Below are 11,945 nucleotides of genomic sequence, written 5' to 3'. Positions count from 1 at the left end.
TGCCAGAGGAAATCGGCGCAATACTCTCGAGCTTGCTAGGCAAGCACGTCCTCGGTATTAGGCTAGAGAAGTTCCCCGAGGACCCTAGTGAATAAGCCAACTATGCATACTGACCGACCGATTGCCTGAAGAAGAGCCTAATGAATTTATACACATCATATTGAACTTGACCGTGATGGTACCAAGGAGTCGTCGTATACTGCTCAATCGTTCCGGCCTGACAGATCCTCTGCCCCGTGATATTACTGTGAAGGCTCTGGCAACCTTAATGATCTAGTGTTCCTTCTTTCGGAATAACCTCAACCTAGGTCACGCATTGACACAACGTTGTGAGCGAATAATTAGAGTTGCAGTTGGTACGCGAAAGATAATGTCGCCAGTTAATCCTAAGCACTTGGCGAAATCATGAAACTTGGCCTAAAATTACATGTCTGAAGTGACACACTTGGCACTAACTGGGACCGAGTATCCACAGCTACGTAGCTGGTATCTAAGTGGTATTGTCCAATGTACCTGTGTGAAACGCCTTGCCCGTGTCTCCTAGTTTGTTATATTCTTAGCCCTGGATATGTCCGGGTACCGGGGGGCGAGAACTCGAGCCAAGCAGGAGCCGTCCATATTCCGTGAACCGAGTCCGAAGACCCACGTTCGGCTTGAGGGTAATCAAAGCAGGAACCGAGCGGGTCTGGGGTAAATTTAAGGGATAGGTACCTCAGTACCTTTTCCTTGTATATCCGGTCGGCTCGTCGCGGCTTGAGAGACCTTCGCAAATCGTGATAGTTAAGGGTGATATAATAACATTTAACATTTCGGATGATATATATCCTTAGCAAGTTTCTACAGCGCAGTTCGGAAGTAATCAAGCGGGATTCAGAGGAAGATAATTAAGCTGGTTGAGGGCATAGAACGGTTCAAGGACAAGCAAAACAAAGATACGCTATGTCCTGGCTATCGATCCCCCCTGACAGCCACTTTTCGCTTGCCAACCTGCCTTTTGGCATCATCTCCTCGGCCACGAATCCAACACCTCGCCCAGCAGTTGCCATCGGAGATCATGTACTAGATCTTCAATCCTTCGCCAGCGCCGGCGGCTTCTCCGCTTCCCCGGAAATCGATAATCATGCGTCGGTCTTCGAGCAGTCCACGCTGAACGCCTTCGCCGCGCTGGGTCGCACCTTTCACCGCGCTGTCAGGCAGTATCTCCAGTCCGTTCTGATTGCTAACACCGAGTACCCGGAGCTGCTCCGCGACAACTCTGCTCTGAGGTTGCAGGCACTCCTGCCTCGCTCCGAGGTCTGGAACCATGTTCCCTTGGCAATTGGCGACTACACCGACTTCTACGCAGGAAAGAATCATGCGTACAATGTCGGAGTGCTTTTCCGTGGCCCATCTAACGCGCTGCAGCCCAACTACAAGCACCTCCCTGTTGCGTACCACGGGAGAGCAAGTAGCCTCGTCGTATCTGGGACGCCGATCCGACGACCATGGGGTCAGATCTTAAGGGATCCCAAGGCCGAGCCGAAGGTTCCAGTCCTGGCACCCTGCGAGAAGCTCGATCTCGAGCTCGAGATGGGCATGTTCGTTTGCAAGGAGAACAACCTGGGGTTGCCCGTCCTCGTGGGCGAGGCGGAGGAATACATCTTCGGATACGTACTGCTGAATGACTGGAGCGCAAGGGATTTGCAGGCGTGGGAGTACGTCCCGCTAGGTCCGTTTACGTCCAAAAACCTTGGCACGAGTATTAGCCCCTGGGTCGTGCTTGCCGACGCTCTAGAAGAGGCTAGGGGCCCTGGGATTGAGAACCGGACAGACCTGTTGCCGTACCTTCGCGAGAGCAGGAAAGACAGCATACTAGGTATCGAGCTCGAGGTTGACCTCATCACTGCCAACGGAAGCAAGACCACTATCAGCAGGACCAACTCCAGAAACCTCCTGTGGTCCTGGCCGCAGATGATTGCCCACCACACGATTACAGGATGCAATTTACGAATTGGGGACTTGTTTGGTTCCGGCACAATTTCCGGCACGGAGCCTGGCTCAGAGGGCAGCATCCTAGAGCAGACGCAGGGAGGGAAGATCCCACTGAGACTGGTATCAGGGGAGGAGCGCAAGTTCTTGCAGGATGGTGACACCTTAGTTATCCGCGGTTGGTTCGGACGGGAGGGTGCCTTGGTCGGATTTGGAGAAGTGTCAGGCAAGATTGAAGCCGCTTTGCCTCTCTTCTAGCTTCCGGGGCTGGCGTCCCGAAAATATCCCTCACAGTGCAGCAGTATAGCCTAAGCATTCTCGAGCATAATAAGCGAAATTCGGTGGATTTTGGCATCAATTTTGTACCTGGTTCCTTGCTTCGCCTGCGAAAAGTGTCTTCTGAAAGCTGCCTAACGCCTCCACTCCCTACGGTTTCACTCTCAGCCCTTTCGGCGTATCCGGTTGACTCGCATAATGCGCCGCTACAACCTCAGGACGGACTAATAGCCGCTCCATAACTTTCCCCAGTACGTCAAACTCGCGGTTCTATCCTCCCGCGTCCCCAGAGCCCGGACCGCCTTCATCACTCGCATGTTCGTCACTGGCTGCGTGTCCGTACAGATGATCCCAACGAGCGTGCGCACCGCAGCGCGAGCCTCGGGGTCCGACACCGGTGGTAATAGCGGGTATGTGTCCGGGTGCGCTTCGTCGAGGTACTCGAGCGCAGCGACGGATTGGCCGATCCTGAAGCCTTCACGGCAGGTGGTGTGGCAGGCAAGCAGAGGTTCCGAGCCGGATGGGTTGAGGGATCGGTGATCGGCAGAGAGGTGTTCACCCTGCAGCAGATTGACGACGATGAAGTTGTAAGGGATCAATTAAAGCTTCAGAGTTTTGCGTAAGCGGGCAGAGCAAAAGGAACGGAAGCAGCTGTGAAAGGTGTAATCGCGTTCGGGCATTTGGGGCGGTGACTTGAAGGACAATAATACCAGAATCTTTTAGAACATGTTATGTATTTGGTATAGCTGCTTCCTCGATTTGGATTTGCTTTGGTTGGCAAAATCTGTGTCTATCCATCGTGTCCGTCATCTTCACATATGTATTCATAATACATCGCACGTTACGGGCACCCGACGAATATAGCCAATGCTAGCCTCCCGCCATCCTAACCTTGGAAATCATCCGAGGTTCGTCTCCGCTGCGGGCCGACCGGGACTTACCCGAGCCCGCCCCGCGCGAACAGCGAGTGATGCGGCAAAATAAGCAGATGCATATGGGAGTTCAGGGACCTGTGCTACAGTCATTGCTTGTCGCCAGACGTGGTGCCTTTATCGCGTAAATCGGATATCCTGATCTTCTACTGGTGCAAAGCTGCGCCAATGATATTTACTATGAAGATACTTGCACTCATCAGCGCTTAAGCACATGCAGATAGAGTTTGATGAAGCTTTTGATCTCTGACACTGGATGACGTTTGTAACTGGGCAGATATCTCCATCACTCGCCTATTCAAAGGCATCATATCTCGTATATTCACTCACTTCTGCTCTGGATGCTTGAAGTGAACCTTTAGTGGCATCCAGCTTTCCAAGTTATAGCCACCTTGCACTTTCTCGCACGTCTTGAGTGCCCATTCAGTCACTCCCATCATCAGACAACTCTCAAGCATGAATGCCATGCTGCCACTGCCAACTTTGGCCGGCTTCAATTCCGCCTTGCTCGCCTTCTCGAAAGATGCCGAGTCCGGACCATGTCCACTCATGACGTTGTGCAAGCTGGCACCACCGGGCATGAACCCTCCGCCTTCTTTTGCGTCATAGTCTCCAGAGATGAGTCCCATAAACTCCGACATAACATTTCGGTGATACCACGGCGGTCGAAAGGTGTCTTCCTGGACAAGCCAGCGCGGAGGGAAAATCACAAAATCAACGATTGCTGTGCCCACCTGGGGTGACTGCGCTGTGAGGACCGTGAAGATGCTAGGGTCGGGGTGGTCGTAGCTAATGCTGCCGATGGTGTTGAACCGGCCCAGATCATACTTGTACGGATAGTATGTGCCGTGCCAGGCAACCACATCGAACGGAGTATGGCTTTGAGAACCTGAGAAGAGCCGGTTGTTGAACTTGGCGATTATGCTCCATTTCGAACCCAAGTCTTCTTCGAACGCGGCTCGCGGTGCCTGGAAGTCCCGGGCATTGGCCAGGCAGCTACTGCCAATGGGTCCCAGCTCCGGCAACGTGAAGTGGCCCTGGTAAAGCTCGCAGATGTAACCACGGGCAGGCTCCCCCTGGTGGAGCGTCACCCGGTAACGGAGACCCCGGGGCACGACGGCGATTTCGTTGGGTCGTACCAGCAGTTGGCCTAGCTCGGTCTTGATGTCCAAGGTGCCTGTCTGCGGTATGATGAGGAAGTCCCCGTCCGCCGAGTAGAAGGCGGTCTTCTCATCCATGTCCTTGCCCGCCGTGAAAACATAGTATCCCATTCCGCTCTTCATCACCGGCGAGCCGGCCCCGCCGATGCGGCGTAGGCCCCCGACCCAGTCGACGCTCCAGTCGATGGCAAATGGGCTCCATCGAAGCTGGTCGGGGACGTATTGTAGCGGCTCCGTTTCGAGGGAATGTGCACCGGAATCGAGTCCGCAAGGGGCGAAGCTCTCGTGTGCTGCAGATGGGAGAATACGGTAGAGCCAGGACTGCAGGTTTTCAGAACGTGGCGCAGTGAAAGCTGTGCCAGACACCTTCTCAGCGTACAGCCCGTACGGGCATTTCTGCGGCGAATTGGACCCGACGGGTAGTGCCCCTGATATGGCTTCGGACCTAGGAATCTTCGTCAGGCCATTGCTGCCAGCTCGGATAGGGGCTATCTAGGAAATCTAGGAATTGGCACAACTCACTCGTGATATGAGCCGAAGCCGTTCAGATATTGGTACTTCTCCTCAGTTTGAAACTTCGTGGTTGGCATTGCCGCGATCCTCTTGAGCTTTCTGCCCGATTTCCAACTTGTTACGGTAAAGATAAGTGTAATTTTGAGGGAGCTCCTGTCCTCATATCCATCAATGTTATAGTTGTCTCGTACATTCTATTTGCTTCCCGATAGCGGAATGTCAGCCGGAAAATCTTTACCAGTCCGGACCTGAAGGGTGCGGAATTGGCCCACGCGTGATGGGGTTACATGACCGTACATTATGGGGTACCCGGGGGTACCGTGAATATCCGGGTCTTCGTACGTAGCCCTGGCTCGGTTGGAATTAACGGATCGATTTGCTCTCGGATAAGTCCGGCGCAACACGACGAAGCCAGATCATCATCTCGTGGATGAGCGATCTATAGACAGGATGGACACTACGCAGGACACCTCTAGCCATTAGCGCATACTGGAGTGCATAGACTAACGATCTTATATTCGGCAGCTAAACATTCGTGTTATCTCCCTCCTGTCCATAACTCTGTTCCGCAGTTTTATTAGGCAGTATCAGCGGCTCTGAATTCCTCTTTTATCGCCTGTTTCACCATTTCACCGCACAGCTTCGCGTACGGATTTGTCCTTACTGCCATCTCCTGCGCCATCTTGTTCCCGTAGAGACCTCCCAAGCGAAAGTGATGACTTGCCAGCTCCTCAGCTGACCGCCCGCTCTCCGGCCTGAGAATAGAGGGTACCTCGTCCGGGTCTTGGACCCTAGATGCCAGCAAGAGCAAAGACCCCATATGTGTATGCGAGCTGGCAAGTATCTTCGCCCGCGTGGGGCTCACTGGCTGATTCGGAGACGAAGGCGACGCGAGGTCAATGGCGAGCTGTAGGTCCAGCGTAATGTTCTCAATAGTCTTGGCATTTGCAGAACGTATGATGTCGTCCCCATCAATGAGAAGCCGGGTTGCCTGAGCGCGGTTCGCGTAGGCGGGTGCAAAACGTGGTTCCTCTTCCAGGATCCGAGAGAGGGTGTCAACGGCTGTTCGAACCGTGTCTTTGGAGGGATTGGCGTGGTTGATGGTTCGTAGGGCATCTGACTGCATTTTGGATAGCCTTTTAAACTCAGGCTCGCTTACATCCGCCAGAGGTTCTGCTTGTCTGCTGATGGCCGCATGGGCGAAGTTGGAGGTTCCGCTGTCGAAGAGGGCAGTGAGGACCTTGGCATCGTTTAACGTCAAGTTCACTTCTGTTGCAGATGCCATTTTGAAGGCTGGTGCAGATTTTCCCTCGGGAGCTTAGTAGATTAGATTCAGACTCAATTCTATAGTCTGTTTAATATTATCATCGTTGATGTTCATTTGTATTATTGACGGCGATCGTATGTGATCGGAGCCCGGAAATTTCGCGGAAACTCGCGGAGGTTCGCACGGAAACTCGCGGGCCTGACCCGGGCCGAGGGCCTACCTACCGTGTCGACCCTCCACATGTCGCTCGGGCTGGATACGGTAGCAGAACACTTCGGCGGATCGTCTCTTGAACAGCAATTGTAATGGGCTGTAGGCTTACGCTTTACCACCATCAACTTCTGGCTTATAAGGCTGACATCGTTGGGCGGCAGCGCGAGGAATTTAGAAACATCGGGAATGATATATCAGTGTCTGTTCTTCGAACTAACGGTGCATTTGCGACTACCTACCAACCGCCACTGACTGAACAAATTCTACATACCTCCAAATCGTAGCTTGAGCCCCTCGACGCTTACATACTTTCAACACCCATTCACCCCTTATTAGAGAATCATGGCTCCAATTGCCCTGATTTCGCCTGAAGAATCGGCGGCTCCGGCTCCGACCTCGACTGACATCGCTGCTTACCAGGGATATGCCTACGTGCACTGGTACGTTGGAAACGCTAAGCAGGCGGCGTCATACTACGTTACGCGCATGGGCTTTGAGAGAGTGGCGTATCGAGGTCTTGAAACGGGTTCAAGGGCAGTGGCATCCTACGTCGTCAAGAATGGGAAGGTAACTTTCGTTCTGACGTCACCCCTCCGCTCACCTGGAACTAGTCGTTCTCAGTTGAGCGATGAGGATGAGCAGCTACTCAGCGAGGTCCACAACCACCAAACTACCCACGGTGATGCAGTCAAAGGTAAGTCCTCAAATAGTCACTCAATGTTCACTTCCCGAGTCTAACCTACTGCAAGATGTCGCCTTTGATGTCGACAACGTCGATCTCGTCTTCCGTCAGGCCGTCAGGAATGGCGCGGAAGTCGTTCAGTGGCCTCATATCCTCCGGGACGAGCACGGCAAGGTTAAATTAGCATCGATTAAGACATACGGAGATACCATTCACACTCTGGTTGAGCGCTCCGAATACGCGGGCGTGTTCCTGCCAGGCTACCGTGCCGAGACAGTCGAGGATCCCACTAGTACATTGCTGCCTTCTGTCAAGCTCGAGGTGATCGACCATTGCGTTGGAAACCAGGACTGGGACCAGATGGAAGAGGTTTGCAAGTAGTGAGTACATTCATGCACCGCTTAGACTAGACTTGTGCTAATCGCCAATCCAGCTACGAGAAGGTTCTTGGTTTCCACCGGTTCTGGTCTGTTGATGACAAGGACATCTGCACGTAAGTCTCACATCGTTAGGCGTGTAGTGCCCTCGCTCTCCTTAGCAGCCCAAGCACCTAACCTCCATTAACAGTGAATTCTCTGCCTTAAAATCCATCGTCATGGCTTCTCCCAACGATCTAATTAAGATGCCGGTTAACGAACCTGCCGTGGGCAAGAAGAAATCGCAGATCGAAGAATACGTCGACTTCTATGGTGGTGCGGGCGTACAACACATTGCCCTCCGAACTAATGATATTATCAGCACGATCAAGAGCTTGAAGTCTCGTGGTATCGAGTTCATCCGCGTGCCCGATACTTACTACGACGCCATGGAGCAGCGGCTTAAGCGAGCGGGCATGGTCCTTGACGAAGACTTCGAGATGCTAAAGGACCTGGACATTTTGATCGACTTCGACCAGGGAGGGTATCTCCTGCAGCTGTTCACGAAGCATTTGATGGACCGTCCCACGGTATTCATCGAAATCATACAGAGACACAATTTTGACGGATTCGGAGCCGGCAACTTCAAGAGCTTATTTGAGGCTATCGAAAGGGAACAGAAGCTGAGAGGAAATTTGTAGAGGACAACATAGTTTGAATAGTTGCAGTGCATAGTGGCCCAGAAAGACATCGAATGGGAAGCAAATTGAGATTGATGTAAATAAAAGCAGCTCTCGGCCGTTATACAAATTCCTCCATGTGGCCCCGGGCCGCGGCAGTCCTGGCCGGCCGGCCTTCTGTCGAGAACGCCCATTTACGACCCTACACTGCCGGTAGATGCCACAGGAAATCCCAAGTGTTATCCTCAATCTCGGGCATTTCATACGATTCCCCCAATCCAAATGGCGCCATCGACGGATCAAATGGTAGTGACAGCCAATCGTCCTCAATTGACTGAAAATCCGAAAAGAGACGCGTGCTGTCGTTGATCCCCGGAGTCAGGCCATTGCAGCCAGCCCACTCGAAGTTGAAATCCGGAGCCGGGATTCCGGGCGGCGCTGATGAAGGGATCAAGCGCTCGCGGAAGCGTGCGACGTGCAGCTCGAGCAACGCCGCGTACCGGGAGGCGAGATGCATGTCGTCCAGGCTGCTCCAGTACAGCGCCAGGATGCTTTGATCCAGTATTGCCAGGGACGCTTGGAGGCTGGAGGTGTGGGAGCCCAGTCCTAGGGCTTTGAGGAGGAAGATGGACGCGCCGATGATCCGGATAAATACCCTCACGGGGCAGAAGCGTAAGTTGCCCGTCTCGGCGAGCTTGATCGCGCTCTGCAGGATCTGGCAACTCCCGTCGATTACTTCCCAAATGAACTGGTAGTCTGTGGCTGTCAGGGATGCCCGTATTCGGCCGCTGGTTTGGTCGATTCTGGAGCCCCTGCCGCTTTCTTCGAGTACGCGGTCCACCACCGCCTGCATGCCCAGGCTGTTCATGAATATCCGGACATGGTTATATTCGATGGAGAGCTCCTGGTACAAGTTCGGCTTAAGCCCTACGTAAGCAGAATATGGTTAGAAACGTCTCTCTCTTGTATTCACTTCACTTAGGCTTCCAGTATCGTCCGGGGAGTGGAGGGTTTTGAGAATGATGCATACTTAGCTCCTGCAAATGCGCTGCCTTCCAGTTGAGGAGCTGCTGTTGGAAATGCTTGATGACATTCACATACTTGCAGCTGATGAGCATCTGCCGGGTGCCCGACTGTGATGATAAGAGCGCATCCGATATAGTGCGTAGCAGACGGGTGATCTCCATCCAGGCGCCCATGAAAGCCGATTCGTGGTCGCTGTCGGACGGCATGGCCGGGAACCGGCTCAAGCTTAACGGCACCAAGGACGAGCATCCTAGTCGGATCGACAGTTGCTCCCCCAGGGTGAGCAACAACTTGCGGATCCGAGACCTACGCGCCATCTGAATGTCAGACTTGTCACCATTTCCGTTGCCGTTGCCGCTAGCGCTAGCGTCGCATACTCCCAATTCATGCGCTAGAGTTTGCGCGCATCCCAGCAACATCCACGACATGCGATCCGACATCTTTGTGGGAGTGACCACATCGCCTATCCAGCGCTCCCCGGCATGATCTGTTTCGGGGCGATTACCGAGCGGGTGATCGCGGCGGTCGCTCGCGCTTAGCATAATATCGGCGTCCCAGCCATCAGAAGGAGGGGGGAAGTGGATAGCCTTGGGATGCCACTCGATCATCAAGAGTAGCGCCTCGATAGCACCCACCGTGCGTGTCCTCGCCTTAGATCGCTTCTCCTGCCCGAATATGATTCTCATGATTAGGTGTTGGCAATGTTCCCACAACCGCTGGTGAATCAGAGTGCCGCGCGAGACCCCTCCGGTCCCCGGTAGCGTGTGGTAACGAGACGAGATCATCAGGATAGTGCAACAGAGGAGCGGCTCCTGCGTTACGAGCCAGAAGTGGTGATCGTGGCTGGAGTCGAAGGCCTGACATACGGGTGAGAGAGGGGCGAGGTTTTTGAAGAACCTGGAATCATGAGGGTGGTTTCAGCGAACAACTTTCTTGGCTATTTTCCGCCTCACGGGAGAGTTCAAACACACAGGTCTACATATGTCACGGCTTCTTCCGCCGTGAACCACCCCATCCTCGTGAAGCGTAGTGCATCCCACACTTCTAGCACCGACGGCAGCGCTTGTGACAGCTGCACCGGCTCCACTGCCGTTATGGAGGGTCTCCCGGGTGTGGGAAAGTCGCCTCCGACTTGGGAGGCATGAGAAACTGAAGTCTGATATCGTGGGCTCTCGGCATCTCGCTGTTCTGCTGCTCGGAAAAGAAGCCTTAGTGCATCATTGTCACTCGAGACGATTGTCCTCATTACGGTATCAGCCAGCCCATTGTCATCTTGGGGACTTGGTGCGGACGCCGACGCATTAATTGTGGCGGGTGGTTGCGAAACTGCCTGAACTGCCGTGTTGTTGCAAAGCCCTAACGACATGCTTTCGAGCGAGGGAGTCGGTTGCTGCTGCTGCTGCTGCTGCTGGGTGACGACTATGGTTGCGACGGGGTCTTCTGCACTACCTAGGTAGGTTGCAGAGTCCACAGTTGGTCCATCATCTTGTGTTGCTACTGTATTAGCAACCAAGTTAGAATGCAATCCTTTGAGAATAACACCGTGGGCGCTTTCTAACCATTCCGTGGCGAGGCTTTCTCCTTCTCCCTAATGCCTCGTTTTCTGGTAGACCTCTCGGAGCTGAAAATGCACTCCCTCAACTCCCTGCTACATCGGATGCAGGGGGGCCCGGGAGGGTCTCTAGAGTCGTCCAGGACACAGCGGATCTTCTTCTTTCGGCACGACTCACAGGCCTTGTACATCCGTTGGAATTCTTTCGCATGTCGAGTGTCATACGCACTCCTTCTGAGGGACCGTTCGTTCATAGTTGCATATAAAGGGCAATGGGCAGAAAGGGAAAGGGGGGTTCGGCTAGAACGTGTGCAGGTGAAGGTGAAGATTGATTTTGATGAGGATCACAACGGATATTGCCGGAACTCGGGGTTGCAGGGATTGCTCAAATTTGAAACATTCCCCATGGGGAAAATGCGGGGAAATCGTTCACGACTACACCGAAAGGCAGTTTACATTGTCGTCCAACCACATCATCGCAATTTGCAAGTAGGGAGAATTTACCTTTCATGATACCTTCATGCGGGAACTCTACTGAACAAGACTCAGATCTCACAAGTCCTGGAGGAAGGAGTTGCAGGGATTTTAATAAAGTACTAACATGACCAGAGTTTTAATCGCAATGGCTCGTCGATGGCTTCTTGATGCCTTCCGTGACGTTGCGAAATTGCCCGCCAAGTTGGTTTGGCCCCCTCCCATCTTTCCCGATACTGTATAGGCCTTCTTCTCCGTGGCACCCAAGGTCCTTAGGAGTTAGGACCTGGGCCTTCGTTCCCTTCGACATTACGCTTATTCTCGCTCTCTGCTTCGCCGTCCACATGGCACTCTCTCCTCCGCGGGGTGTTGCCTTCCCCGAGATGCCTCCCATCCCTGCTGTTCCATCGTCCACCTCCCTCAACACTGTGGCCCTCGCACCTCCACCACCTTCGCGTGACTCCTTGCGTTTCTTCCCAGAAGAGAACAGCCGCGGCGCCAGCCGGCACAGAACCCATCACATTGACAAGGCCCCGGCTCTGAACTCGAACCCAGCCACGCAATCCTCCATCCCACCTCCACGCACCCACGTCTGGGCTACTTGGATGACGCGAAACGTCGACGTAGTTGTATTCCTCCCTTTTCCTCTCCGTCGGTTTGCTCGTCTACTTCGCGACCGGCTACGCCATGCGACGCTCGAGGAGAGATCAGTGTCACGGGAAGCTCCGATCCCTAATCCCAAAAGCTCAATTGTTGTCAAAACTTCAACTTGCCTAAGGATTGACTTGTGGGCCCTACGTCCCATTTTTCTCAGCTCTGCCTCTGACCGCGCTCCGACTGAGCACC

At 53.6% G+C, this 11,945-nt stretch overlaps 3 protein-coding genes and 1 pseudogene across 3 annotated transcripts; 2 read left to right on the top strand and 2 right to left on the bottom strand.

Annotated features, from left to right (window-relative positions):
- Positions 1–939: 939 nt before the first annotated feature.
- Positions 940–2,226, top strand: SAPIO_CDS6383 (annotated as a pseudogene; the record flags this gene model as incomplete).
- A 242-nt stretch (positions 2,227–2,468) lies between these two features.
- Positions 2,469–6,134, bottom strand: SAPIO_CDS6382 (Homogentisate 1,2-dioxygenase; the record flags this gene model as incomplete). The annotated part of the gene is made up of 5 exons (XM_016788500.1): positions 2,469–2,804; positions 3,186–3,291; positions 3,507–4,781; positions 4,859–5,043; positions 5,514–6,134. 5 exons carry the CDS (start codon positions 6,132–6,134, stop codon positions 2,469–2,471), a joined length of 2,523 nt encoding a protein of 840 aa, XP_016641791.1.
- Positions 6,135–6,671: 537 nt separating this feature from the next.
- Positions 6,672–8,068, top strand: SAPIO_CDS6381 (4-hydroxyphenylpyruvate dioxygenase; the record flags this gene model as incomplete). Its single annotated transcript, XM_016788499.1, has 4 exons — positions 6,672–7,023; positions 7,079–7,391; positions 7,445–7,504; positions 7,579–8,068. 4 exons carry the CDS (start codon positions 6,672–6,674, stop codon positions 8,066–8,068), a joined length of 1,215 nt encoding a protein of 404 aa, XP_016641790.1.
- Positions 8,069–8,249: 181 nt separating this feature from the next.
- SAPIO_CDS6380 (Uncharacterized protein) lies at positions 8,250–10,879 on the bottom strand (the record flags this gene model as incomplete). Its single annotated transcript, XM_016788498.1, has 4 exons — positions 8,250–8,974; positions 9,078–9,970; positions 10,045–10,570; positions 10,633–10,879. The coding sequence occupies 4 exons, from the start codon at positions 10,877–10,879 to the stop codon at positions 8,250–8,252; spliced, it is 2,391 nt and encodes a 796-aa protein (XP_016641789.1).
- Positions 10,880–11,945: the final 1,066 nt, after the last annotated feature.

Source organism: Scedosporium apiospermum, assembly GCF_000732125.1.
Source record: "Scedosporium apiospermum strain IHEM 14462 chromosome Unknown SEQ_SAPIO_0103, whole genome shotgun sequence".
Classification (NCBI taxonomy): domain Eukaryota; kingdom Fungi; phylum Ascomycota; class Sordariomycetes; order Microascales; family Microascaceae; genus Scedosporium; species Scedosporium apiospermum.
The sequence above is the reverse complement of the archived record's forward strand: the minus strand, read 5'-3'. Positions and strand labels throughout refer to the sequence as shown.